Source organism: Malania oleifera, chromosome 8 (genome assembly GCF_029873635.1).
Source record: "Malania oleifera isolate guangnan ecotype guangnan chromosome 8, ASM2987363v1, whole genome shotgun sequence".
NCBI lineage: Eukaryota > Viridiplantae > Streptophyta > Magnoliopsida > Santalales > Ximeniaceae > Malania > Malania oleifera.
In genome coordinates, this window is record NC_080424.1 from 32,800,411 (window position 1) to 32,825,246 (window position 24,836).

The 24,836-nt window shown below is 36.9% G+C and overlaps 1 protein-coding gene across 1 annotated transcript; it reads right to left on the minus strand.

Moving 5' to 3' along the window:
* Nucleotides 1-78: 78 nt before the first annotated feature.
* On the minus strand, nucleotides 79-21,800 carry LOC131161381 (immune-associated nucleotide-binding protein 9-like). Its single transcript, XM_058117117.1, has 6 exons — nucleotides 21,570-21,800; nucleotides 20,961-21,193; nucleotides 18,544-18,821; nucleotides 10,973-11,137; nucleotides 10,758-10,892; nucleotides 79-470 (listed from the first exon to the last, which is right to left on the minus strand). The coding sequence occupies exons 2-6, from the start codon at nucleotides 21,190-21,192 to the stop codon at nucleotides 258-260; spliced, it is 1,023 nt and encodes a 340-aa protein (XP_057973100.1). The 5' UTR covers nucleotide 21,193; nucleotides 21,570-21,800; the 3' UTR covers nucleotides 79-257.
* Nucleotides 21,801-24,836: the final 3,036 nt, after the last annotated feature.

Genomic DNA, 24,836 nt, shown 5'->3' on the forward strand with positions numbered 1-24,836 from the left:
ATTTATCAAGTCAAATTAAAATTCAAGTCCGTTCAAAGCTACTAGAAGCAGCTGAGGAGTAATCTACAGACAGCAAAATTGAAAGGTAAATAGGAAAGTGCAGGTCTCCATAGCTCTTTAAAGTTAAACGCCTCAGCAACATCGATATTTACACGCGGAGTTATAATCATGATAGTAAGTAACAATTGTATTGCAATAACAGCAATCGACAGAGCCAGAAAATTAAAGTTCTATATTGTTGGTGTGTGCAATTTTCATCACAAAATGGCACACCGGCCACTTTCAGCTTGCTTACGGAGCTCCTCGGTCTCCCTCTGTGCTTTCTCCAAATTTTCTCTAAGCTTGCGAATTTCATTCTCTGATCTCATTTGAGCTGCTTGGGCAATCTTTTCAGCCTCTAACCGCGCAGCTTGCTCTTCAGCCAATTGCTGCTCCAGTCGCCAAGTTGTCTCCCTCAGCTTCAATTCAACCTAAACAAAACATCATAAGCCCATTAATACCTACCTGAAACACATCATTTTAATGAACATCTAAGACCTAGCACAGACTAGTGCAAGGGCACATAGCATGGAGCCCATATTTTTGTGTGGGTTAAGTATGCTTTCATACTGGCGTAGGGAATCTTGCTGTGGGATGTCAACATTCTCATTCCAACTATTCACCTGCGAGCAAAATTAACTTCTAATAGCTCCAAGATGCAGGATTTCCATCTCTAAGGGGCACTGTCAGAGCCATTACCCAGTATGCTTTTTGGCATCATCTTCCCAAGACCCAAGCGCCCATCTTCCTTAGACCTACAAACCACCTCTCACCTAATAAAAAGATCCCCTTTACTTCCCTACCCTTGCCCTCTTACAAATTTTTCAATCTTATTTAGCTGCCCAGCACGAATCCCATACATAGACAAAGGAATGGTAGAGAGGGAGGCCTGAAAAAGGGTCATACATGCACTTAATGAGAATAAAGCGCTCTTTACCCATTTAAGCGCCTCACCACCTTAGTCATCACAAGATCCCAACAACCTAGAGACCTAGGACCACCATACAAAGAAACTCCTAAATAAATTTAAAGGACAACCTAAAACATTGGACCCAACTAAAGAAGTCAACTCCAACATCTTACCAAAACCAAGATTAATGTTCAACCCAAAAATCTAAATAATATTAAGGATATTCAAAAAATATTCACTATAATCATCTAAAGAAGATAACAGTATCATCCACAAACCATAAATGGGACACTCCCTCACTGCCTACCCCAGTACCTCCCACAAACCCTAGTCCACTGCCCTATCTATCATTCCCCTCAAAGCATCCACAAGAATAATTGAAGAAGAAAGGAAATAACAAACCCCCTCGCCTAAGACCCCTTTTAAGACCTAAACCACAATTAGGTTTTCCATTAATAATCATTGAATGATGCATTAGGGACATTCTCTTAACTGAAGACTGCTACCTCATACTGGATCCCTTCTTTATAAGAACCTTGTCCAGAAGGTTCCAACTAACACCATCATAAACAATTTCAAAGTCCAGCCTAAAGATCCCTGTCCCTTTCTATGAAAATGTCCTTCACCACATCATTAGCTACTAATCTCCCTCCACCCCACCCCCCCTCCCCCCACCCCAAAAAAAAAAAAAACAGGGCCCAACCGACACAAGCACATAGAGCTTATGAAATAGTATCACATGACACTGAAGTTAACCTATTCACAAGAACTTTAGCAATAATCTTACACCCAATTGTTACAAAGCTAATAGGTCAAAAATCCAACACTTAGAACAACTCTTCTTTAGGATCAAAGTGATAAATGTATAATTAATACTTCAAACCCTCAAACGTAGGGTCTAAATAATCTTCCCGAGTACAGAGAATAGTAACAAAAATAAATATAAATAAAAAAACTAAAAATACAAGTAATCTCTTCAACAGTCAACCTACAATCTCTAACAACCTGCCCCCTTACCTAGACTAAAATCCTCTATTTAGATTCCATCTCATCTTCCCCTTGGTCAATCTACGAAAAAATTGAGTCACAATTGCCCTTTAGATTCACACTTCCTTACGAATTATACCCTCAAGTGCATTTTGCAAAGATATTAGTAACCTCATAATCTGAAAGCCAGCGCCCCCCCCCCCCCCCCCCCCCCCCTCCCCCAAAAAAAAAAAACCCATATATATAATCAAATCAAGGTGAATAGGAATATCAGAAATCAGAGAGAGAATTGATATGATTATGGGAAAAGAGTAGGAAGAAGAAGAAGAACAGAGCAGAATAGAAGAGAGAAGAGGCATGGACAGCAGGGGGCAGAACAGAATAGGGAGAGAAAAAGAAGAGAGAAAAACAGAACAGAGGAAGAAAAAGAAGGAAGCTACACACATGCATGTGATTGAGAGAGAGAGAGAGAGAGAGAAACTGCAATAGCAATTCTGAATCAAACAATACCTGTCAAAACAACTTACATGTGTAGCATTTATACCAATTATTACTAACACATATTTACATAAAAACCTCAACAAAATACAAAATTACAGAGTACCAAGGAAAGTACTTTGCACAATACAAAGGAAACCCTACTACAAGCACAATTTTCTAATATATGCCGAAAATAAGTGTGCTGAATGAGCAGCCTGAAATATGTAGGTGGTCCTCCATGATAAGGTCACCTATTGTTTCAGCTTTGTAGACCCTAAAATGTCCCCAAAAATAAATAAATAAATAAATAAATTCAACTGCTTCAATACCTCTTTTAGTCTAGCCAACCCCACTTAGTGGGACTAAGGCTTGGTTTTGTTGTAATACCTCTTTTAGTCTCCGGAGTTTTTCATAAACCTAAAACCCTCCCACCCCCTAACAGAACACCCACTCTGGGTATCCCTAATCAAGGAATAAAAAAAAATGACAGTCAGTCCTTTATTAGTATTAAATACTTAAAAAAAAAAACCACTTCCAAGATTGTCTATGTCTGAGTCACAGGTAACAAGTTGTCCAAGACTGTAGCATTAGGTAAATTGGACGACCTTATGACAACGATAGGTCTCACCCTTCATTTGTAATACCAAGTACATAACAATGACCATAATACCCTCACTAACTCGGGCATTAAACACATCAATAACACATAGCAATAATGCTAATAACTAAAGTAACCAATAGCATTTTCCCTTAAGCATAGATATCAAATGCTACTAGCTTGTTAAAATGGATGAAACACGAGCAATCTCCAAGGCATTAATGAATAAATAAAGAAGTTGGAATTCAGACTTCATGTGAATGGTTGTAGCAAGCTTTTGTGCAAGTTTCTTCTAAATAAAGTGACAATCAACTTCAATGTGTTTTGTCCACTCAAGACTAGATTGGAGGCAGTAAGAATTGCAGCTTGATTATCTCACATCAATTCCAGAGGCCGAAAATGTGGAAAATTAAGTTCCTCCAACACGTACTTTAACCAAACAAGTTTCCATGTAGTGTAGGCCATGGCCAAATAATCTAAGTATCACTCAACCATGCCCCAACAGTTTATTTCTTACTTTCCAGGATACCAAGTTACCACCAACTCCAGCCCAATATACATTTATATATCCTTGAATATAAGTGTGACCTAGATCCCAATAAAAGATATTTGTGCACCTTTAAAGTATCTAAAGATACAAATGATGGCATCCCAACGACCTTTCCTTCACAAATCAAGAAACTAACAACATTTATTGTTAAAATATACTTTGTTCAACTTTCCAACAAGTCTCCAATATCGTCTAGCGTGTTGACCAACAAATCACCCACATCTAAAACTAAGTTGCTGTTAGGATCCATGGGCGTATAGGTTTAAATCCCAACAGCACATTCTAATTTAAAAGGCCAATAGCATACTTCCTTTATGACAAAACAGTCCCCATAAAAGATTTGGAAACTACTATACCCAGGAAGTATTTCAATGGCCCTAAATTTTTTATCTAAAATTTAGTCTGTAGAAAATGCTTTAGGTGCCAGATACCTTGATCATTGGTAATGACAAATACAAGTGGTCTATCATACACCATTGAAGAGTAACTCAAGTATTACAACATCGAATTGACCAAACCATACTCTAAAGACTACTTTAGACCATACAATAATTTCTTGAGCCAACACACTAATCTTGACTCTCCTAAGCAACAAACTCAGGTGGTTGCACCAGACAGACGTCCTCCTGAAAAAACACCATGTCAGAAACAATTCCTCATGTCTAATTGATGCAGAGGCTTGTGACAAGTGGTGGCTAAGGAGATGAAGGCAAGCTTGGTGACCGAAGAGAATGTATTTGAATAATTCAAACCGTACACTTGAGTATATCTATTAGGAACATGGTGGCCCTTCAGACGAGCCACAAAGCCGTTGGGATTGACTTTCACAGTATACACCACCAACCATAGACCTAGTTCCCAATTACCATTATCCTATAATGCACACATCTCTTGTGCCATTGTAGTCCTCCACCCATAACAATACAAGGCTTCAAAAACATTTTTAAGAATAGAAACAGAAGATAGAGTACTAACAAAATAGTAATACAAGGGTGACAAGAAAACATAACAAACAAAATTAGAGATTGTATATTGTGTTTCAAATAACAATGGAAAGATCAACATCTTGGGAAATGTGATCCATAAGATGAGGAAACCAAAGTCATAGAAGTAGAAGCTGGTGAAGGCTCTTCCACTTGAGTCGCCGTTGTGTTTACACCTAAAAATTAGGATGATCAAGACAAAAATGACAAACTAAATGATGTAGGCGGATGATGTAGTAAAGATAATAAGCCAAAATCAAAAAAGCTACACAGAGGAAAGGACTCATTGAGGTCAAAGGCGCTCAAGGAATTTGAATAGAATGGCATAGACTAGAAAAGGTTATGCAAGATAATACTAACATCAATATTCCATTTTTGAGAAAATGAGTAGCCTAAAAAATACATTTATAGCACTAGGATCCAACTTACGTACCCTAGGGGTTAATTGAGGAACAAAGGACACACACCTGAATATACAAGGAGGTCAAGAGAATAAAGGAGCATTCAGGGAGAGAAGAAGTAGGTAATTTTACCACCAAGAACTGAGAAATGCATTCTGTTGAAATGAGGCTGTGAGCATAGTATCACTCAAAAACACTGGGCATTCATCTGATAAAGTAGGTACATGAGTGACTTCAAAGATATGTCTATATTTACCTCACTACAACTCCATTTGGGTGTGGAGTGCAGGTGGCCCTCCTATAGTGGCAGATTTGCATAGGATTATGAGGGTTTAGGTCGAATCATGCTTTAATACCATGTTGAAGTATGGGGTAAATTGAAAGACCTAATCACAATGATAGGTCTAACCCTCTATTTATAATATATGCCAAGTACATAACAATGAAGAAAACAACAATGAAGAAAACTAGTCCATTGACTTACCATGGAAACAACTCTAGTCTTCCCCTTTCCCTTTCAGATTAATGTCCATTATCTTGGGATAACTTAAATGAACTTATCAACCAAAACTTTGAGACTTTTCATTTTACATATCATGAGTTTTTAAAAGAACAAGCTTTAAAGCAATATCTGAAGAATCAAGTCGCTTTTATGCGCCTATTGGGACTTTTGTCACTTTGAGCTTGTCTTGAACAATGGTCAATCATGCTACTAGATATGACATGAATGGTCTTAAATTTCCATAACAGATTTTCTACATTCCCATTGAAATTTCCACTTTCCCACACCCATGCAATAAACTAGAAAAAAAAAAAAGCCCAATTTCCATCTTACAGAATTTCCGAAGCATTTAAAATGTATAGAAATTGTTAAATTTCAAAGAAATTTGTCACAAATATGGCTATTGAACAAAATTTTGTAGGAGTTGAAATTTGAGTTTCAAAATTCCACAATATTAACTCAATATAGTGGGCAGGCATCCCCTTGATGCCTTTTCAATAAAGCTTCCTTTACTTATAAATATATATATATATATATATATATATAACTCAATGTAGTGTTTTTTCTATAAGATGACAACAGAAATTTTGAGGATTTATTAATTCTTTTACAAATTTCGACAAATTTGATTTGAGTAAATAAATCTTTTGATTTAAAATGGAATTGAAGTTTTAAGAAAGTGCTAAATTGCATTTGTGTATGAACTATTATCTATTTGGGTCATGGATTTCATTTCAATGAAATTGAAGTTTTTTATATGCTTATCGTTTTATAGTTTTTGCACATTCTAAACCACATTTGGAATTCATGAATACTTATTTCAGCTCTAATCATTCATCAAGCCGCCTATTAAACAGTTTCTAAAGTTAAATAAAATATTTTGATGTTCTACTACAAATATCCATAATTTTCTTTTACAATCAACATCAAATTTTCTATCAAATTTTATACATACTTGAAGCCCCAAAGTTTAGTGAAAACTCAAATATTGAAATCTTGGGGGTATGAACATAGCCATCCTATGTTTGTTTAGAGATGCAGGGGAAATATTTAATCAAATTATAAACCTACAGATGCTTAATCCATGATTCAAGCTGTAAGCTGATCCTTGGAATAATTTTTTCTTTTTAAACTAGATTGAGCCTTGTATTAGTTCATCTAAATCTTTTTTTTTTTTTTTTTTATAGAAAGAAATTATTCGTTAATAGGAAGAGAGTTTACAAGGGGGAGAAAAGGCATCTCCCAAAAAAATCTGGAACAAACCAGAGAAAACTAAAATATCAAAAGACAGAAATCAAGCCAACCAATTGTTCCAATCCTGTTTAAATCCTGAAAGCTACCATCTTTAAAAATTCCAAACCCAATACACCGTAAAGAAGTCAAGAACTGAATCTTTTCCCACACCAAATACAAATTCAACTTCTTCCTGGAAAAAGCCTGCGCATTTTGTTCCAGCCAAAAGACCCCATAAAACTGCATACTTACTACACTTCCATAGAGCTGCTCTTTCCTTCCTTCTTCCAAAGCTTGCGAAAAAGTGATTAACGAAACTTCCACTGAATAAGAGCAAACCCAACTCTCTTTCATAACAATGAACAAAATCCTCCATGCAAAATCACAATGCAAAAAGATGTGAGAGGCTGTTTTGGAATTCCTATAACAGAGCATGCAAACATCTGGAGAGAGAGCCTTCAAAGGTCTCCTACTTTGCAGCAAGTTATTGGTATTAATTTTGTTAAGCACAACCAACCAAGCAGACACTTTAATTTTTGGGGAAACTTTAACCTTCCAAATAACTGAATAAAGAGGAAAGGGATAATTTTGAATAGGTCAAAAATTCAAAGAATGATTTACAAGAAAACACTCCTAAATGATCCAGAAACTAAGAACATCTCTACCCGAGGATAATTTGCAATTGTTCAATACAAACAACAAAGAAGACAACTCCGCCATCCCCCTATCATTCAAAGGTCTCTTGAAATGAAGATTCCAAGAGACGGGAAAGCCCCTCCCATGATCCAAAAAGAAAGAAATAACTTTGTTTTGCTCATAGCACAATCTAAAAAGATGCAGAAAAGAAATGGAAAAATAATCATTCCCAAGCCATGAGTCTTTACAAAAACAAATCCGGAATCCACTCCCCACTACAAATTTAGTTTTAGGGGTAAAAATAGAGTAAATCTAGGAAATAGGCCTCCACAGACTCCCCAGAGAACATCTCAAGCTAGCACTGGTATCCCACCCATTCTCATCCAACCTAAACTTACTACGAATAACTCTATGCCATGGGGAATTATCTTCCAAGGGGAAGTCCCACAATCATTTAGCTAAAAGAGCAGTGTTTTCAAACACTAAGTTAACAAGATCCAACCCCCCTCCGTCCCCCCCTTCTTCTTTTTAGACTCACTAACCTTCACCCAATTTACTAAATGGTCCAACAACCCCCAAAACTAGCCCACAAAAAACCCCTTATAATTCTCTCCAGCTTGCTAGCGGCTCCCACTAGAATTCTAAAAAAAAAATAACAAAATACAAAGGGATACTAGAGAAACAAGCCTGGATAAGCATAATTCTACCGCCAAAAGAGAAAAGGGCACCTTTTCAACCGTCTAATCTCTTCATAATCCTCTCCACTATTGGATTCCAAATATCCGTCCTTCTAGGATCCCACCCAGTGGGTGGGACCCCTAAATAAGTCAGGGGCCACTCCAATAAACCACACCCCGCTTCTGCTGCCCAAACTCCAATCCTCTCATCGAGGGCATTTAAGACTGCTAAACCATTTTTCCCCATATTATTCTTAAGCAATGAAACTCTTAAAAACATTAAGAATACCCAAAATTCTTCTAAACGAAAGATTATGGTTGTCAAAAAAGAAAATGGTATAATCAGCAAATTGAAGATATGAGACTACAACCCCTCCATTCCCCACACCGCATCCTTTAACCAAACCTCTTATCAACTGCCCTATCCACCATCCTACTTAAAATATCAGCTACAGCCTACAAGTACGAATAAAAGGGGGGATAACGGGTCACCTTGTCTAATGCCTCTCTAAACAGTAAACCAAGATTTAAATTCACCATTAACAATAACCTAAAACAACACATTAGACTAGCAACCCCTAATCCACATACGACTTCCCAAAACCCTTTTTCACAAAGACGTTACAAGGGTCCTCCGAAACAGGGACGACTAACTTAGAAACAAGGTAGGGACTAAGCCCATAGCCAAGGTCAAAAGGCAAGTTTCCCACAACATTTAAAGCATTCACATGGTCACAATTGCACTTGGAATAATCTGTACCAACTTGTGCAAGATCTGAGTTTGAGTGAAGACTAGCACTCTCCATTTGCAGCGAACTCAATTCCGGATTCTCCTCCTTGTTAGCCTCACCCTCTTCTAGCTCTTCATCAAGATTTTTGAACAACTGAAACAATCCTTCATCCTTGAATTCAGCTCTCATCTCATCAACTAGAAGCTCCTTCTCCAACTCGCACATGCTGCTCATCTCCTCATCAGAATCAAACATTGAACCCTCTTCCATATCCCCTTCAACATTCAAGTTCCTCGACTCAATATGACCAGCTGCTGCTATTTCAACTTGCTTGCCAAAGTCAGCACCATCTTTCTCCCGCACCCTGTCACAGGTTCCCAGAAAGCGAACACTCCTATAAACTCAGCCCAGCCACCTCTTCTCAATTTTCTAGTAAACATTCCACCCCTTTCGAACCCAGGCCTAGTATGTTGCAGTTCTGAATTTAGGCACTCAACATTTGAGCTTTCTGAATTTAGGCACTCAACATTTGAGCTTTTTTCCTTAATGACCCAAACAGCTTTCATCTTTCTCTACTCAATATAACCCATGTGATTGTGCAAGGAAACCATTTCTGAATCCGTCTTCGACTTAGGCCCCCCTCTTAACTACATCAGCATAAGATGAATACAGCGAGAGCCTTTGGACCACTTCTCCCCAAAATGAATGCCTATGAACTGATGTTCATTGAACTGCAGTCCAAACACCTCCAACCGACTCTTTTAGCAAAAAATGCAGTGGTGGTCGGCAAAAACACTAGCAAGGCTTCAAAATGTATTTACTCCTACCATTTTCACAGAGCTTCAATCCCCCACACTAGTCCTAGCCTTGCCAAATCTTGTTCCTTGTTGGCTCTCTGCAATCCCAACAATAGCCTCGAAAATCACTCCCAACATCTTCAAGATCCAGACCAGCTCTTCCTTCGCCAGCATGATGAATGAGATGAATTTCCCAGTGTATTCCGTTAAATGCTAAATCACAGAATCCAGCCAACCACCGAGAACACTTTCAATTCTAAGGGAAGCAAACTCTCCCATTTTTGATTCAAGCACCTACAGGGGCCTTTGGAAATCCAAAAAAGTCAACAGGATGGATAAGAGAGGACTAGAATGAACAGTAGAATGACGAGGAAGTTATGCGAGGCTAGGGATCAACTTGCAACCTGTCAGGTAACTGAGAAATCAAGATTCATTGCAAGGGTTTGGAAAGGTGTAAATGATCTTAAAGGAAAGGAAAGGAAATGATCGTCATGAGGCGTCGAAGAGGGAGTTTCAGTCGAGACAAGTGGTCAAAGTAAGAAGTTGAACATTCAAAGAGAAGGATACAATCGTTGCAAGGGCCTCTGCCATCACCGGTATTTGGTACGAAGTCAATAAGGTTGTCAAAGGAAGCTGGATACAAAAGTATTTGGAGTCGAAGCTAGGGCTCGTGAACAGGAAGGATGATAGATGGCAGGGGAGGCCTAGAAGGGGGAATAGAAGTAGACATGAGGGAGAAGGCTGCCATGCATGAGTACTCGAAGGGTAGAGAAAGTCGCGCCAAGAGGGACACCTCATCTCTTCATTATCTCTAGCCCCTCTTAGTCCATCTAAATCAGACATAAAATGCATATGATCTAGTGCAGAAAGAAGTAGGATCTGTTTTATATATCTGACTTAGTCCATCTAAATCAGATACTTAGAACTAAATCAGATACTTAAAAACAGATCCTACTTCTTTCTGCACTAGACCATATGCATTTTATATTATTTTATGATTAAATTATGCACAAAAGTAACAATTCTTTTCAGTACACACGCATTTCTGGCTCCTGAGGATTCTAGTGCATTTTCCTGACAATTTACATTTTTTATAGGTAATTTCTGACAATAGATGTCACTTGCACAGTTACAGTACAGAGGTTGATGCCATGATTCTGGCCATAAAATAGATGCATTGTCAGACATCTGCATTCAACAATCAAATGAGAGAACATGGGTAGCAAAATGTACCATCTCAGTTATTCGTTTGAGTTGCCCTTCATATGCAATTTGCATCTGCTCCTTTAATTCAGAAATTTCTCGTTTAGAGTACCCCTTCAAGGAATCAACCTCTTCTGTCTGATCACGCAACCTCATAGCCCCTTTCTGTCAAAGAAATATAGTGACCATCCGCATATTTCATAGATAAAGTATCAAAAGATGCTGAAGATTAAGAACACACTCACTTTCACTTCAGCAAAAAACTCATCGGTGTATGGTTGTCCACCATTCTGTGTGAGGACCCTGTTAACAAGGGAGGAAAGCTGCAGCACTTGGTCAGCATTCTTAAGTTCATCCTTGGTTTTGTTATCAAAGAGTATCCGTCGATTTTCACACAGGCGTAGAATTTCCTACATCAAAGTTATGAACAATTTAGTAGCTACTCGTACAATTTGGCATTTTTACCCAAACAAATTAAGAGCCACTCATGTAGGCCACTGGATGCTAGAGGAAAAGACATTTTAAAATCAAAGATACACGGTTATGGGATTTAAATTTGATGCCTAACTATTCACGGTCTAGACATGCTAGTTTAATTATGATGGTGTGCTACTCTGGGTGTTTATTACAAAAGTTGCTTCATTTATTTTTTTGTTCAGCAAAGAAAAATTTTATTAGAGCGAAACTGCATCAAGAAGATTCCATTCAGGTACTGCGAAATTAAGAGAAAACTAGACAATACACCAGTCACTGAAGTACATCCAGGAAATCAAGAATAACAGAGAAGTCCATCTCAGGCATCCCACTATGCCAACTGGAGATTATAGAACTCCAGTTATCTTTGACAGCCTGCAAAGAAGAGACCATCCCATCGAAAGACCTTCTGTTCCTTTCTTTCAAGACCACCTTAAAAATAAATAGCAAGGGGAGGTAAAAGAAATAGGGCCATGCATTATAATTAATCATATATTTTCATGGAAATTACAACCATGATTGATTCAACATTGCACCTGGGGTTAGAATTGCTTCACATCATTCCAAAAGAAAGTATAATTACTGCTGCAATTCTCAAAAATTGTTGTCTTAATTGTTCAAAGAAGTTGCAAGAATTTATATTGGCTTTTGTAATCCTAATCTTTACAATGACTTGATATCCAAAATAGTAAATTACCTAAATCAAGCAACACCAGAATAAACCCAAGAGAGCACAAATACTATTAAGAAATACTTGTGGACAGAAATTCTGTCTCTTTTTCAGTGCATATAAACTATTCAGATTTGTCCATACACAGTGAAATTAAGAAAGATCCTAATGGCCTTCGCCTTCATTCCCAATGTAACACAAAATTCTTAATTTTGAACCCTAACCAATAAACAAAATCCACACAATATTCACAAAGTTAACTATCACAGTACCATGACAGCATCTAAACAATCTCCTAAACCCTTTATACCTCCCGATCTTAAAAGGCCACAATTTTCACACATATTTTCACAACCTTTTTCCCTAAAATAACGCCACCAATTACCCTCAGGAACGTTAACTTGGTATCATTGTGTGCTTTTCACAATATGGGAGTTCCTACAAACTATGGACGAAATTAAGAAAAAAAAAAAAGCTTCAAGATTAACAAAAGCATAAATATTAATGATAATTTTTATAGCATTCAACAAGGTAAAATAGTGATTGAGTAGTGGAGAAAATTCCAAAGAATTAACTATCAAGTACAGAGTAAGACTTCAAGATAGATAAAATCAGAAAATAAATTTTAAAGTTGTCAACAAGGTACAATGAAAGTGGTTGATTTTGAGCAAAAGTTCAAAGAATTAACTGCCTAGGACAGCATAAGTGATGATGAGTCAAATATCTCAAGTACAATTAGTTGAACTAGCAAGATTTTTTAATGAAAAATGAATTAGGAGGATCAGCAAACACCCTTAAAAAAAACACTAAAAAGAAATAGGACCAACAACATCAAGCTAATAAAGCCAGCCAATCAGTGTATATTAAAATAGAAAGAGGATCAAGGATCCCCTCGTCTCACCCCCATTGAAGCCAAAAACCAAGTCGTAGGTCCTCCACTAATAATCATTGACAACCCTAATGCACCCTCTCCATTTCACATGAAAAGCTTTCTTAACAAAAGCATTATTTAAGAAGCTCCAACTCCCCCTATCATAGGCCTTCTCAAAATCAAATTTAAAACAGTGAAACTTTCATCAACTCCTTTTAACTTCTTCCACAACCTCATTGGCCACATGAACAGCATCTAAAATCTGTCTACCTCCAACAAAAGCAGATTGGAAATAGAAGCAACCATTGCCACTTCTCTAAGCCTATTACTAAGAACTTTCACGTAATCAAACTAGTAGGCTGAAATCCCTGATTTAATGATCCTTCTTAGGGACAAAAGACAAGGAAGTGGAATCCATTTTCTTAGGAATCAACAAGCAAAGATTGAGAGGGTATAGTACCCTTACCTTGCAGCCCTAAAGCGGAAATGCCGATATAATTATTTGATGCACCATTTCTGGTGTAAGGGCAGGTGTACCGTGTATGTTTCTTGGTGATTCCCTTATCTCTTGAAAGAGTAAGAAACAAGATCGTGTTTCCAAATCTTCGACCGACTCAGAGTACCATGCCATGTCAGCAACCTGCTCGAAGATTGTGTGGCTCCATGGCTTACTTGCTGAAATAGATTTTCCTCAATCTACTCCCACTCCTCTTCATGCTGATAATACGAGTGCTATTCAGATCGCTACAAATCCCGTCTATCATGAGCGTACCAAACATATCGAGGTGGACTGCCATTCTATTCGGGAAGTTGTCGATACTCTGGATATCTCTCTTCCACATGTCTCAAGGGACCTTCAGATAGTGGACGTCTTCACCAAAGCTATGACACGACTATGTCATCAGTTTCTTGTTGGCAAATTGATGCTTCTTGATCGACCGGGCGGGATGTTAGTAGGATAGACAACAAACTTACCATAAATTGTTCAACATTTATTTAGGAAACAAATCTATCAAACCTACCATAAATTGTTGTATAGTTATTTAGGAAATAGATCTATAAATATCTTTCCTGAATTAGGGGTCAATGCTTAATGTTAGGAGATGCAGTAATAAGGATGCTTAATGTTAGGAGATGCTGTAATTAGGAGATATAGTAATTAAGGGATATATTGTAATTAGGGAAAATGACTTCTATATAAGAAAAGGACCACTCTATTGAGAGTAATTCATTGAGAAAATCTGGCATCCGGCCCCCTACAGCAACAATGAAGGACTCTCAACACATTGAAGATACCAAGAATCAAAGTCCCACGGAGAAAGTAGGCTCCTGCCCTCACTGCGGCCACTGCATCAGCATCTCATGAAAAGCCTTGCACAACCAGTGGCCTTGAAGACATGAGTGTAACCACATGCTGTTTCGCTCAAGTGACCATGGACGACTTGAACATGAGCAGACGGCCGGATTCCTCTCAAATCAGTTTTGAAAACAGTGGGACCTCTCCCAGGCCCAAGGATTCAATTGCTTTAAAGCCTTTGGTGAGAGCCTCTTATTAGGCCCAAAGACTTCTCTTTTCCTTCCCACATTCCAAAACCAAGCCCTTTTCACTCCTTTAATGGCAAAGGTCCAACAGTCCCCCCTGATCTATCCCATAATCCTGGGCCCAGAAAAACCCATGTTTCAATTAAGGAGGTTGGACACCCATCACCTAGCGCCCCCAGTGGCCTTCGCAACACAGAAAGTGTCCTCCCTGTCTCTAACAATACCAAGAATAAAGTGACCAACTCATAAGCTTCTTCAAGGAGTCTGGTTGATGTTCAGGAAAGTTTTGGAACCACGCCTGACAAAACTCCTCCATCCAAACCTAGCCTTGATATCAGTGTGTGATAAAGCACTCTTGGAGTACAACCTTCGTGGTCACCAACTTTAAGGAATTCAGATGCACTGACAGTGACAGTGACAGTAACCAGTACAAGGGTCAGGTTTCTAATTGGGTTCCTCAGAAGGCCGGGACGGTGAGCAAAGTCATTGAATCATTTGATGGCTTTAAGAAAAAAACTATTGAGACTACCTGAGGAAATAGAGAAAAAAATGAGAAGGAAGGCAAACAAAACCTTGGGAGGAACACTAGTACACAAAAAGAATGATAATAGCAAGGGTTTGAAGAAATTTTCAGTAAAATATAGCAGGAGTGGGAGTTTTCCAGACCCTGAGGAGGCTGGCTGCGGCAGGGTTATTTGCTGGAGCTATGACCGTAACACTAATTTTTTGGAACTTGGGATAAAAATGATGAAGCTAAAAGGCATGCTGTCTGTGAAGCGCTTCTTGAAAGAATGGAAAGGGGATGTGATCTGTCTGCAGGAAACTAAGCTAAATACTCATAACAAGAGCCTGATCACCAGTATCTAATGATGCAACAAATAGCAGCTGAATTTACCACAAGGCCGATGGAGTGCTGGAGGGATCCAGGTTATGGGGAAGGATGACACAGTTGAACTAGTTGAGCACCCAACTGGAGCCTTGCCAGTGTCCTGTCTCTTCAGGAAGTTGGATGACAGGTTTCCCAGTTTTTTACTGGTGTGCACAGACGAGGTGAAAGACGATCCAGACACGTGTTTTGGAATGAGCTCTATGAAGTTGGACCAAAATGGAATGCTCCACAGCTTATTGAAGGCATGGTGTGTTTCCCTCATGAAAGGAACAAGTTAACCTTGGAGAATGCACATGAAAGAGTTTAGGGATTTCCTTCACGTGAATGCTCCTATTGACCTCCCACTTGTTTGGGGCCATTTTACCTGGTGCAACTCAAAAGCAACTCGTTCTTTCTCAAAAATCAACAGTTTTTTAATCTCAATGGTGTGGGAGATGTATTTTACCAAAGTTACCAAAACCTTCTCCCTAGGCCTACATCTGAACACTTCCACATTTTGTTGGACACCAGAGGAATAAAGTGAGGGCCAACTCTTTTTTTGCTTCAAAAACATGTAGCTTAAACAAGAAGGTTTTTGAAGCTTATCAAGGAATGTTGGTCTACAATCCACATTGAAGGATTCGCAAGATTCGTTCTTACTTCCAAGTTGAAAGAGATTACAGAATAACTCAAATGATGTGATAGAAACGCCTTAAGAGATGTACATCTAACAAAATCAGCTATTTTAAGAACAATTCAGGATCTTGATGCGCAAGAAATTTCTCAAGACCTTAAGAATGAAGAAAAAGCAAGACAGACCTTCTCGCAAAAAGAATCATTCCATCACACAGCCAATACACATAGGAGATACAACACCCTCCCACAAGAATTCTTCCATTGCACAGCCAATGCTCAAATAAAATACAACACCTTGAACAGAGTTGTAATTAATGGTGAAACAGTACATGAAGATGGGGACATTAAAGAAGGTGTTTGTAATTTCTACAAAACCCTTTAATTCGTGGCCTTCTACCTGGAGACCACAGGTTGAGTTGATAAATTTCAGCAAAATCTGCACCTCTACTGCTAGGTGGCTGGAGCATTGAAATTCTCTTGAGAAATTGTAATGGTGATAAAGCTCCAGATTTTACGTCACCATGGTTTTTTTCCCATACAAATTGGGATGTTCTCAAAGCTGCTGTCATTGAGGTCATTGATGAGTTCCATTCTACAGGAAGATTTGTAGACAAGATGAACTCTACCTTTACTGCATCGATCCCTAAGAAGGTGGGGGCTATTAACATCAAAGATGTTTGACTGATTAGTTTCGCAGGGCAGTGTCTGCAAGCTTCTATCCAAGGTTCTCGCCTCATGACAGAAAAAAACAACCTGGAAGTCATAGTACAGCACCAAGATGCTTTTGTTAAAGGAAGGCAAATCTTGGATACTTTAGTCATTGCTTCAGAAAATGTGGATAACCACTCTAGAGATGGAAAGGGGGGAATTGTATGCAAACTCAATGTGAAAGAAGCCTTTCACCATGTTTGTGAAGGACTTTCTTTTGTAAATTCTCAACAAAAAAACAAAAAAAAGGTTTTGAGAACTTATGGTGCAAATGGATTGGGCAGGGCATCCTAAACCATCGTTTTCAATTCCCATTAAAAGATGCCCATCCGGCTTCTTCCACTCTTCTAGGGGATTACGACAAGGCGACACCCCCCCCAAATCTCCTTTGCTTTTCATCATTGTCATGGAGGTTCTCAGCCTCGCTGCAAAATGCCACAGGAACAAGACTCTTAAAAAAAGGGCTGATGGTGGATGGAAATGGTAGGGAGCTAAAAGTTTCTCACCTCCTCTTTGCCGATGATACCACAATCTTCTGTGGGGCAGGCTCATCAAATTCTTAATCTCAGATGGCTTATTTTTTTGCTCTGAAGCAATTTCTGGATTGAAAGTCAATTAAGGAAAGACAAACTTTTACACCATAGGAATGTGAATAATGGCAATTTCTTGGCTGGTATCATGGGTTGCAAGCTTGGGACCTTTCCTTTAAATTAAATTGGTCTCTTTTTGGTGTAAAGTTCAAGGAAAAAATATTTTTGGGAAGCTAAGGATTCAAAGAAAAAAAAATTGGCTGGCTGGAAGCCTAATTACTTCTCTATAGGTAGTAGTCTCACTCTCAGCAAAAGCACCCTGTCCAACCTCTCAGTATACTCCAGGTCTCTCTTCCCTATCCCCGCTCTGTGGCCAAAATATTGAAGGGCATTGGAAAAAGATATCTTTTGGGGAAACATGGGGGAGGTTGTTAAGTTCCATTTAGTTAAAAGGTAAGTTGTTCGGCAACAAGCCAAAGAAGCAGCTTGGGTCTTAAATCTCTCACACTTGTCACCTGGCAGTCCCATGGGATAAGTGTTCGGAAGTTGATCGTTAAAGGTTTGGAGGATTTCTTCACATTCATCCTTCCATGTTGAAAGTGGGAACAATACTTTCTTTTGGCATGACAGCTGGTGTGGCTCATCTCCTCTCAGTTCTCAATTCCATACTATTTTCAATCTTTCCCACAACAACGATGCTTTGGTGAGTATCCATGTGGATCACTCCGTCAACTAGACAGCTTGGAACATCCCATTCATTAGAAATGCCCATGATTGGGAGATCGATTATTTTGATGACTTTTTTAAGTAATGTCCCCAGTGGGACCAATCGGGATGTGCCTTTATGGAAGCTCAACAAAAATGACTGCTTCATGGTGAGTCCTCCTACAAGCAGCTAGACAGCCACTCTGAGGCCCGGCTTAATAGCTATTTTGAGAACTCTTGAGCCAAACAAAGTTGCTTTTTTTTTTACTGAAGATCCTCACTCTAAATAACCTTTAGAGATGGGCTTTGCATCAGTCAGTATATGCTTCCTACACAAAGAAGATGCTGAAAATGCAGACCATTTGCTACTCCACTGCCCCTGGACCAGAATTTTTTGGAATCTAACTTCTTCTCTTACGGGAGAGCATTATGTCACTGCTAAAACTGTGGGAAAGGAAGCCTGGGCATGGAAGGGTATTTCTATGAATAGAGAAAGCCAGAAAAGGAAATAGCATTGTCCTTGATGGACACACTATCAAAGTTGATTTATTTTTTTCCCTCTTTTCTTTCGCTTGAAGTTGGGTGGCACCGCCCTGATTCCCTATTTATGACATCTATTTTTACTAATCAAAAAAAAAAGATATATACAAAAAATCTACATGCATATACAAACAACATCATCCGCAGTCAAAGCACAGAAAATGAGCAGGCCATATATCACTTGCAACACTATGATGAAATTATCAAAATATAAGCAACTAAATCAAAGATTTATGAAAGTGCTGAGGTTAAACCAAGTTATGGAAAGTAACCTTTAGAGAGTCAGGACACTCTCGACCCAAATAATCTTCCAATGTTTCATCATTTTCTTCAAGTTCATCCCCACCAGTAAAAACAACAATCATGTAGTTAACAATTTTATTCCCAAACAACATCTGCAAGCTACGAAGTGCAGCTTCTTCTTCTTTTGAAAAGCGTGTTCTAACAGAGAAAACCACTAGGACTGCATGGATTCCATCCTTCGCCAAGTTGATACATCTGACTATTTCTTTGCCAACAAACTCAGATTCCACAGAAGAATCAAACAATCCTAAAAAATATCAACAAAATTTTAAATATGTCAACAACTTCAAATAGAATAGCTTTTAAAGAGGAAATTCTGGAACATAACAATATGCGTGCATGTGTGTTTATGTGTTATGAAGTGTAAACAAAAAATCTAGTGGAGGTCACATGAACACTTATGAGACCAGCCTCTTCTACCATTGTTTATATTTTGCCTAGACGAGCATCTCATTAAACATATCAATACTCAATTTGATTTAATTTTTACACTCTACTAATCAGTATCATAATTAGTTCATTAATTTTTCTTATTTGTTAGGATTATATATAGTAATGAAGTGTTATTTTTTTATATCTTTGACTTCAGTATACATCATATGTCCAAAATGTATCATAGTTTTTAGTAAATGCGCATATAATGTCTTCTTTGGGTTCATAACGATATCAAAATAATATTTTCATCATGGAAGTTTTAAAATATAATTAAATATCATTTATTAAATGGCATTGATCAGCAAAAATCATCACCAAGAAGTATTAGGAGAGTCAAATTTGATTTTGAATCAAGAATCAAAATCTTAATTTTGCGAATGAAGAATTTACAATCAAATCCTTGGCATTCTAAAAATCCATTGTATGATAAATGTATATGTCTAAAACAAAGTTACAAACAACGTACATTAAAAATGAAATAGATTTGAGGAAAATTGAATGATCATGTACCTTAATTTACATACACATACAAATTTATGTATGTATGAAAAGTCTAGTATTCATATGAAAGTTGAAAAAGTTAAAATGTCTCATCTTTTAAATGTAAAATGGTCTCAAATGTCTCCATATCTAAACACTCCTAGCTTCAAAACAAACTATGCATGAGGAGAACTAAACAAATGGAGGACTTGCCAAACTCTATAGAAAAAGTTCAGGAAACTTAAATTTTGAAAACAATTCAAAAGAGAGGTAAAAGCAGAAATATGTTGTCTATTGGCTTTCAGCAACAGAGTAGTGAATTTTCTGTTTTTTTAATCATTGAGTTCCATTAGGAAGCAAATAGATATTTTAGAATTTGGTCGAACGTGAACGCTTACAAATCCTGAATTGTAAGATTCAAATTGCTATCATAATAGTTGGATCAAAAATTGCACTACTTGAGGCCAATTCTCACATTTCAATTTGCCTACTAGATTCAAATCGATAGACTAGTGAATCAAATCAACTCCTCTGATTTGAATTGAAAATCATATGCTTTAGACAACTATGATCAAGGCAATACAACATGAAAGGAATTATTACATAAATTTTTTATGAAATGATTCTGCAAGGGCAATTCAATTGTTATAAACTATATAAAATTATTTTAAAATTTAGATATGATATGTCTTCTTTCATATATCCAGCCATCCAGGTATCTACATTGAAATGTCATTTTGCATTCAAAAATATTTAAAATATAAATAAATATCAATTTATTTTAAAAATAATATTCATCTGTGCCAATTAAAATGTTAAATGCAATGTCTTCTTTAACATGTATGAGTACCAATTGGGCTAAAATATAATTGGAAACAAAAAGCAAATCAAGAAACAAGTCTTAAATCATACTAGGTGGATCTGCTACAAGAATCATCTTCCGCAATATCTTCTAACAAATGTCAAACCCTTGCCTATTACCACATTCCACGTTATTATTGGTCTACCTCTCCCCCTCCTCCTGCCAGGCTGCCACTAGCATTAACTAGCTCACACCTCCTTATGCTTATTTGGCCTACCCATGCTCCAACCATCTTAACAGCCTTTCACCTATCATATCTTGTACAAGTGCTTTGTCTAACTTGCCACGAATATGTTCATTATTTAGTTTATCTCGAAGAATTGTACCACTCGTTGGCCTTAGTAACTTTTACATTTTGAATGTGTTGTTTCTTACTTGATTATCATTCTTCTAATCCATAGGTCATAGCTGATCTAATATTGGCAGAAATTTTGAGTTGGTACGCATATTCTGATACTAACTTATGTTACTTGTACCACATAATCTTCAAAGATATTTTTATATTTTCTGTTAAAGTTTCACCTGTTGATGCATACTGCTCGGTCTACACACTCCAGGCTTATGTTCTAAATAGTAATAATGATAATAACAAAATTTGCATGGCCATACCTGGAGTATCAATGACATTCACCACTTGGCCATCCCTCAGCACAGCTGTCTGTAATTCACAAGTATTAGTAACGCCAGATGAGCTGGCCCTGGACTTGAAGGCCTTTCTTCCGAGTATACTATTGCCAGTCGCACTTTTGCCATTTCCAGTCCGCCCAACCAAAACCACAGTCCGAACCCCATTGGACGGGGAAGCCAGCTCCCAATCATCATCTATCGCACTTCCACCCATCCTAAAGTAGTATCAATTGTCACCAAACGACGACAACCCAAACATCAATCCACTTATGTTAAACACAATAAATATACTGCAAACATAATATCCACATCTTCAGATCATGAACTCCCATTAGTAAAAATTACTTCTTTTTTTCAAATTTTAGAGATTTGATGGGACTGATCGGACCCAGATCGATAGCAAGAAGAAAGGGTTGTTTCGCTCAGAATCAGATCGAACATAAAATGGAAAGGTATAAAAGAAAGATTAGGAATGGGTAAATTAGAAAAGGAATAAACACACAAAATATAATCATTAAAAGCGAAGGACTAGAAATTAAGGGCAAGAACCACAAGAAAGTAACACAATCCACAAAAAGGAAATAAGATTACCTGCGCAATCTTCTGCCTGTTAACACGCAAAAGAAGATGAAAAGAATAGAAATTGGCTGTGAGAGAACGAGCAGATGAAAAGACGAGCAGTGTTGGAGGAACTTGGACCCTCCAATCAAAGTCGACGGGTCGAGAGAGAGATAAGGATTCGAGTATTAGATCGTTAATAATACTCCAGACTAAGCTACCTAAAAAGTAGTACGTAACTTGTATAAATTAACTTCTCTTAACATCTCATAAACCTCTGTTGACTTCTCTTAACATTTAGTAAAAAAATAAAAATTTCTACTAAAACTCTAAAAATCGAATAAACCTCCTTTTTGAAATTTCAAAATTCTACACTTCAAACATCTCATAAACCTCCCATCACATTTGATTTTGGAACACTTATATACTTAAAAATTTTATCCTTTTGTCGAATTTAATAAAAGGTTATGTCTTTTGACAAACTTTAAAGGAGATTTGCGAAATTTTCAAAATCTCAAGAAAGATCTTTAAAACTTTTGAAGCCTTATATAAGTTCTTATTTTTTTGTCGTACCTCAAATGAGGTAAGTATCTTTTACTCATAAATTTATCATAATTTTTTATTTGAATTTGAGATGAACTGAAATATTTAATGTGTTTACTAAATAAACAAATAAAATAGTTTGAATGAACTAATTTAATTTTTATATAATATATACTAACAATGTACACAAACTTTGATCCCTATAAGGATATTTTGAACAATTTATTATCAAAAACGGAATTTTATAGGATTTATTGTAAGAAAAATTTATATTATTTTATAAATATTCTCTTAAAATGATTCACATTTCACCTTTATTTTATGGTTCCAATAACTACATTAAATGATAGTTGTAATTGTTTACATTCCACATTAAGTACACTTGGTGGTTATGTATCCAATTAGTGCATGAATTAATAGTCTTACTAGTGATAAAGTTACAAACTCTTCATATTTGTTCCTTGATGGATGGAACTAATGAGGAAACTCAAAAGTCATAAAAGTTATGTGAAAGGTCTCTAGTCTTGCCTATAAAAAGGTCTGTGTATTCCATCAATCTATTCCATCAAGTCTAAGCTAAAGATTATAAGACACTTTATAAAATTATAGTTCTCTTTTCTAGAGATTGAAGTAACTATTAGTAGTATATTTACAAATCAAACACAATGGACGTAAGTACAAATTTCTTCTACTGCTCATGTTTTTAATATGTTATTCTGTTTGATATTCTTTCATTTGATATCAGAGTCAAGCCTCTTAGCCTATGCTTGATTTGTCATATTGATTTTATTTGGAGTTATTTTGGTGCTAAAGTTTTTTCACTCAAATAACTAATCAATCTTGGAAGTCAATATAAATGTCATGTGGCTTGATTTAAAATTTCGAGAGTAGTCATAGCATCCCAATAAAGCAAATCAATTTAAAAGTTTGTGCCACAATATGGTTATTGGTATTAAAAATTGTAATTAAGTTATAAAGTTAGTTACCCAACCCGAGAAGTTGTTGATTTTATAATTTAATTAGCATGAGAAAGTAAATTTATCAATGTAGCGAGGTTGCCCTAATGCCCTTAGGATAATGGGTAACTTTTTGTCATATTGATTAAATTTATTTGTCTTACTAGTAAATTCATGTGTTTTGCAACTTTGGCCCATAGGAAGGTGGAGTTTACTATATAAAGTTTTAATATTTTATTTCATAGCATTAAAGTCATTTCTTGGTTTTGCAATTTTTTCTTTAGTTAATATTGCACAACATTTTCCAATACTTGAAGATAATAATTTTTCTAGCTGGAAGGATTCCATTATGTTTACTATTGGGTACATAGATCTCGATTATGCACTTCGGGTAGTGAAACCACCTACCCCTAAGGATGGTGACGCTCAAGAAGTCTTTGATAAGCATGCATGGTGGGAGCAAACCAATAGTTTAAGTCTAATGCTCATAAAGTCCCGTATGGGAAAGAGTATTAGAAATGTGATTGGCGATCATGAACATGTTAAAGATTTTTTGAAGGCAATCGAAGATCATTTTGTCAGTTCTGACAAAGCTCTTACTAGTACCCTAATGAAAAAATTCACCAGCAAAACTTTTGACAACTCTAAAAGTGTTCGTGCTCACATCATGGAGATGAGGGACTTAGCGGCTGGATTAAAATCCTTAAAGATAGAGATTGAGGAACCATTTTTGGTTCACTTCATTCTGAACTCTCTTCCACTAGAGTATGGACATTGCAAATTTTCATACAATACTCATAAATAAAATTGGACAATAACGGAACTCATGACCATGTGTGTTCAAGAGGAAAAGAGGTTGAAGCATGACAAACCAAAAAGTGCTCACTTGGTGGCTTATGCAAAGTTAAAAACCAAAAGGGGCAAATTCGACCAAGGCAATAAGAAGCAAAATTTGTCAATAAAGAAAAATGACGATAAGGCACTTAAATGTTTCTTTTGTCACAAGAAAGGTCATATGAAGAAGAATTGCCTGAAATACAAGAAATGGTTAGAAAAGAAAGGTAAACTCTTATCTCTAGTATGTCATGAATCTTTTTTTGTAGAAGCTCCTAAAAATTCTGTGTGGATTGATTATGGTTCTATAATCCATATTGTTAATACGATGCAAGGATTTCTCAACCTAATGAAGCTAACGGAAAATGAGTGATTTGTCTATTCAAGAAATAAAGGACAATCTTCAATCATGGGTGTTGGGAAATTTAGAATAATTTTTCAATCGGGATTTGTTTTAGATTTAAATAATGCATTTTATACACTAGAATTTTCAAGAAACTTGATTTTTGTTTCGAGGTTGGCTGCAATGGGTTATGGTTTCTGTGAGGCCCCGACTCGCCAAGTGGGGCCCGAGTGCCACGTGTTCCATTCACTTGCATCTGATACCATAATTATCATGCACGCAGCGGAACATAATAAATAACCTCAAATAAATACCAGAGTTCTATATAACAACTCAAAAACAAACACTACAACATCCAGATGTTTATATCCACAACCAGTATTTAAAACATAATCCCGTACAAAAATATTTATACATATTTCGGTATCTCACAATACCCCAAAAAGAAATCACCAAAAATAATCTCAGCCTAGGGCTTCAAACTTGGTCTCCAAAAGAACCTAAAAAATTGTTAATCCACTAGGGTGAGACACTTCTCAGTAAGGATGGAATAAATTATAACAGTGTATGACAATTGAGTTTTAATATTTATATCTCAAAATAAACTGCTTCTCATATAACATC

Coding starts and splice junctions, on each gene's coding strand:
- LOC131161381 (XM_058117117.1), bottom strand. CDS start 21,192: ATGGGTGGAAGTGCGATAGATGATGATTGGGAGCTGGCTTCCCCGTCC. Junction 18,822..20,960: donor GAATGTCATTGATACTCCAG/GTATGGCCATGC, acceptor GATATTTTTTAG/GATTGTTTGATTCTTCTGTG. Junction 11,138..18,543: donor AGTGTCCTGACTCTCTAAAG/GTTACTTTCCAT, acceptor ACTTTGATGTAG/GAAATTCTACGCCTGTGTGA.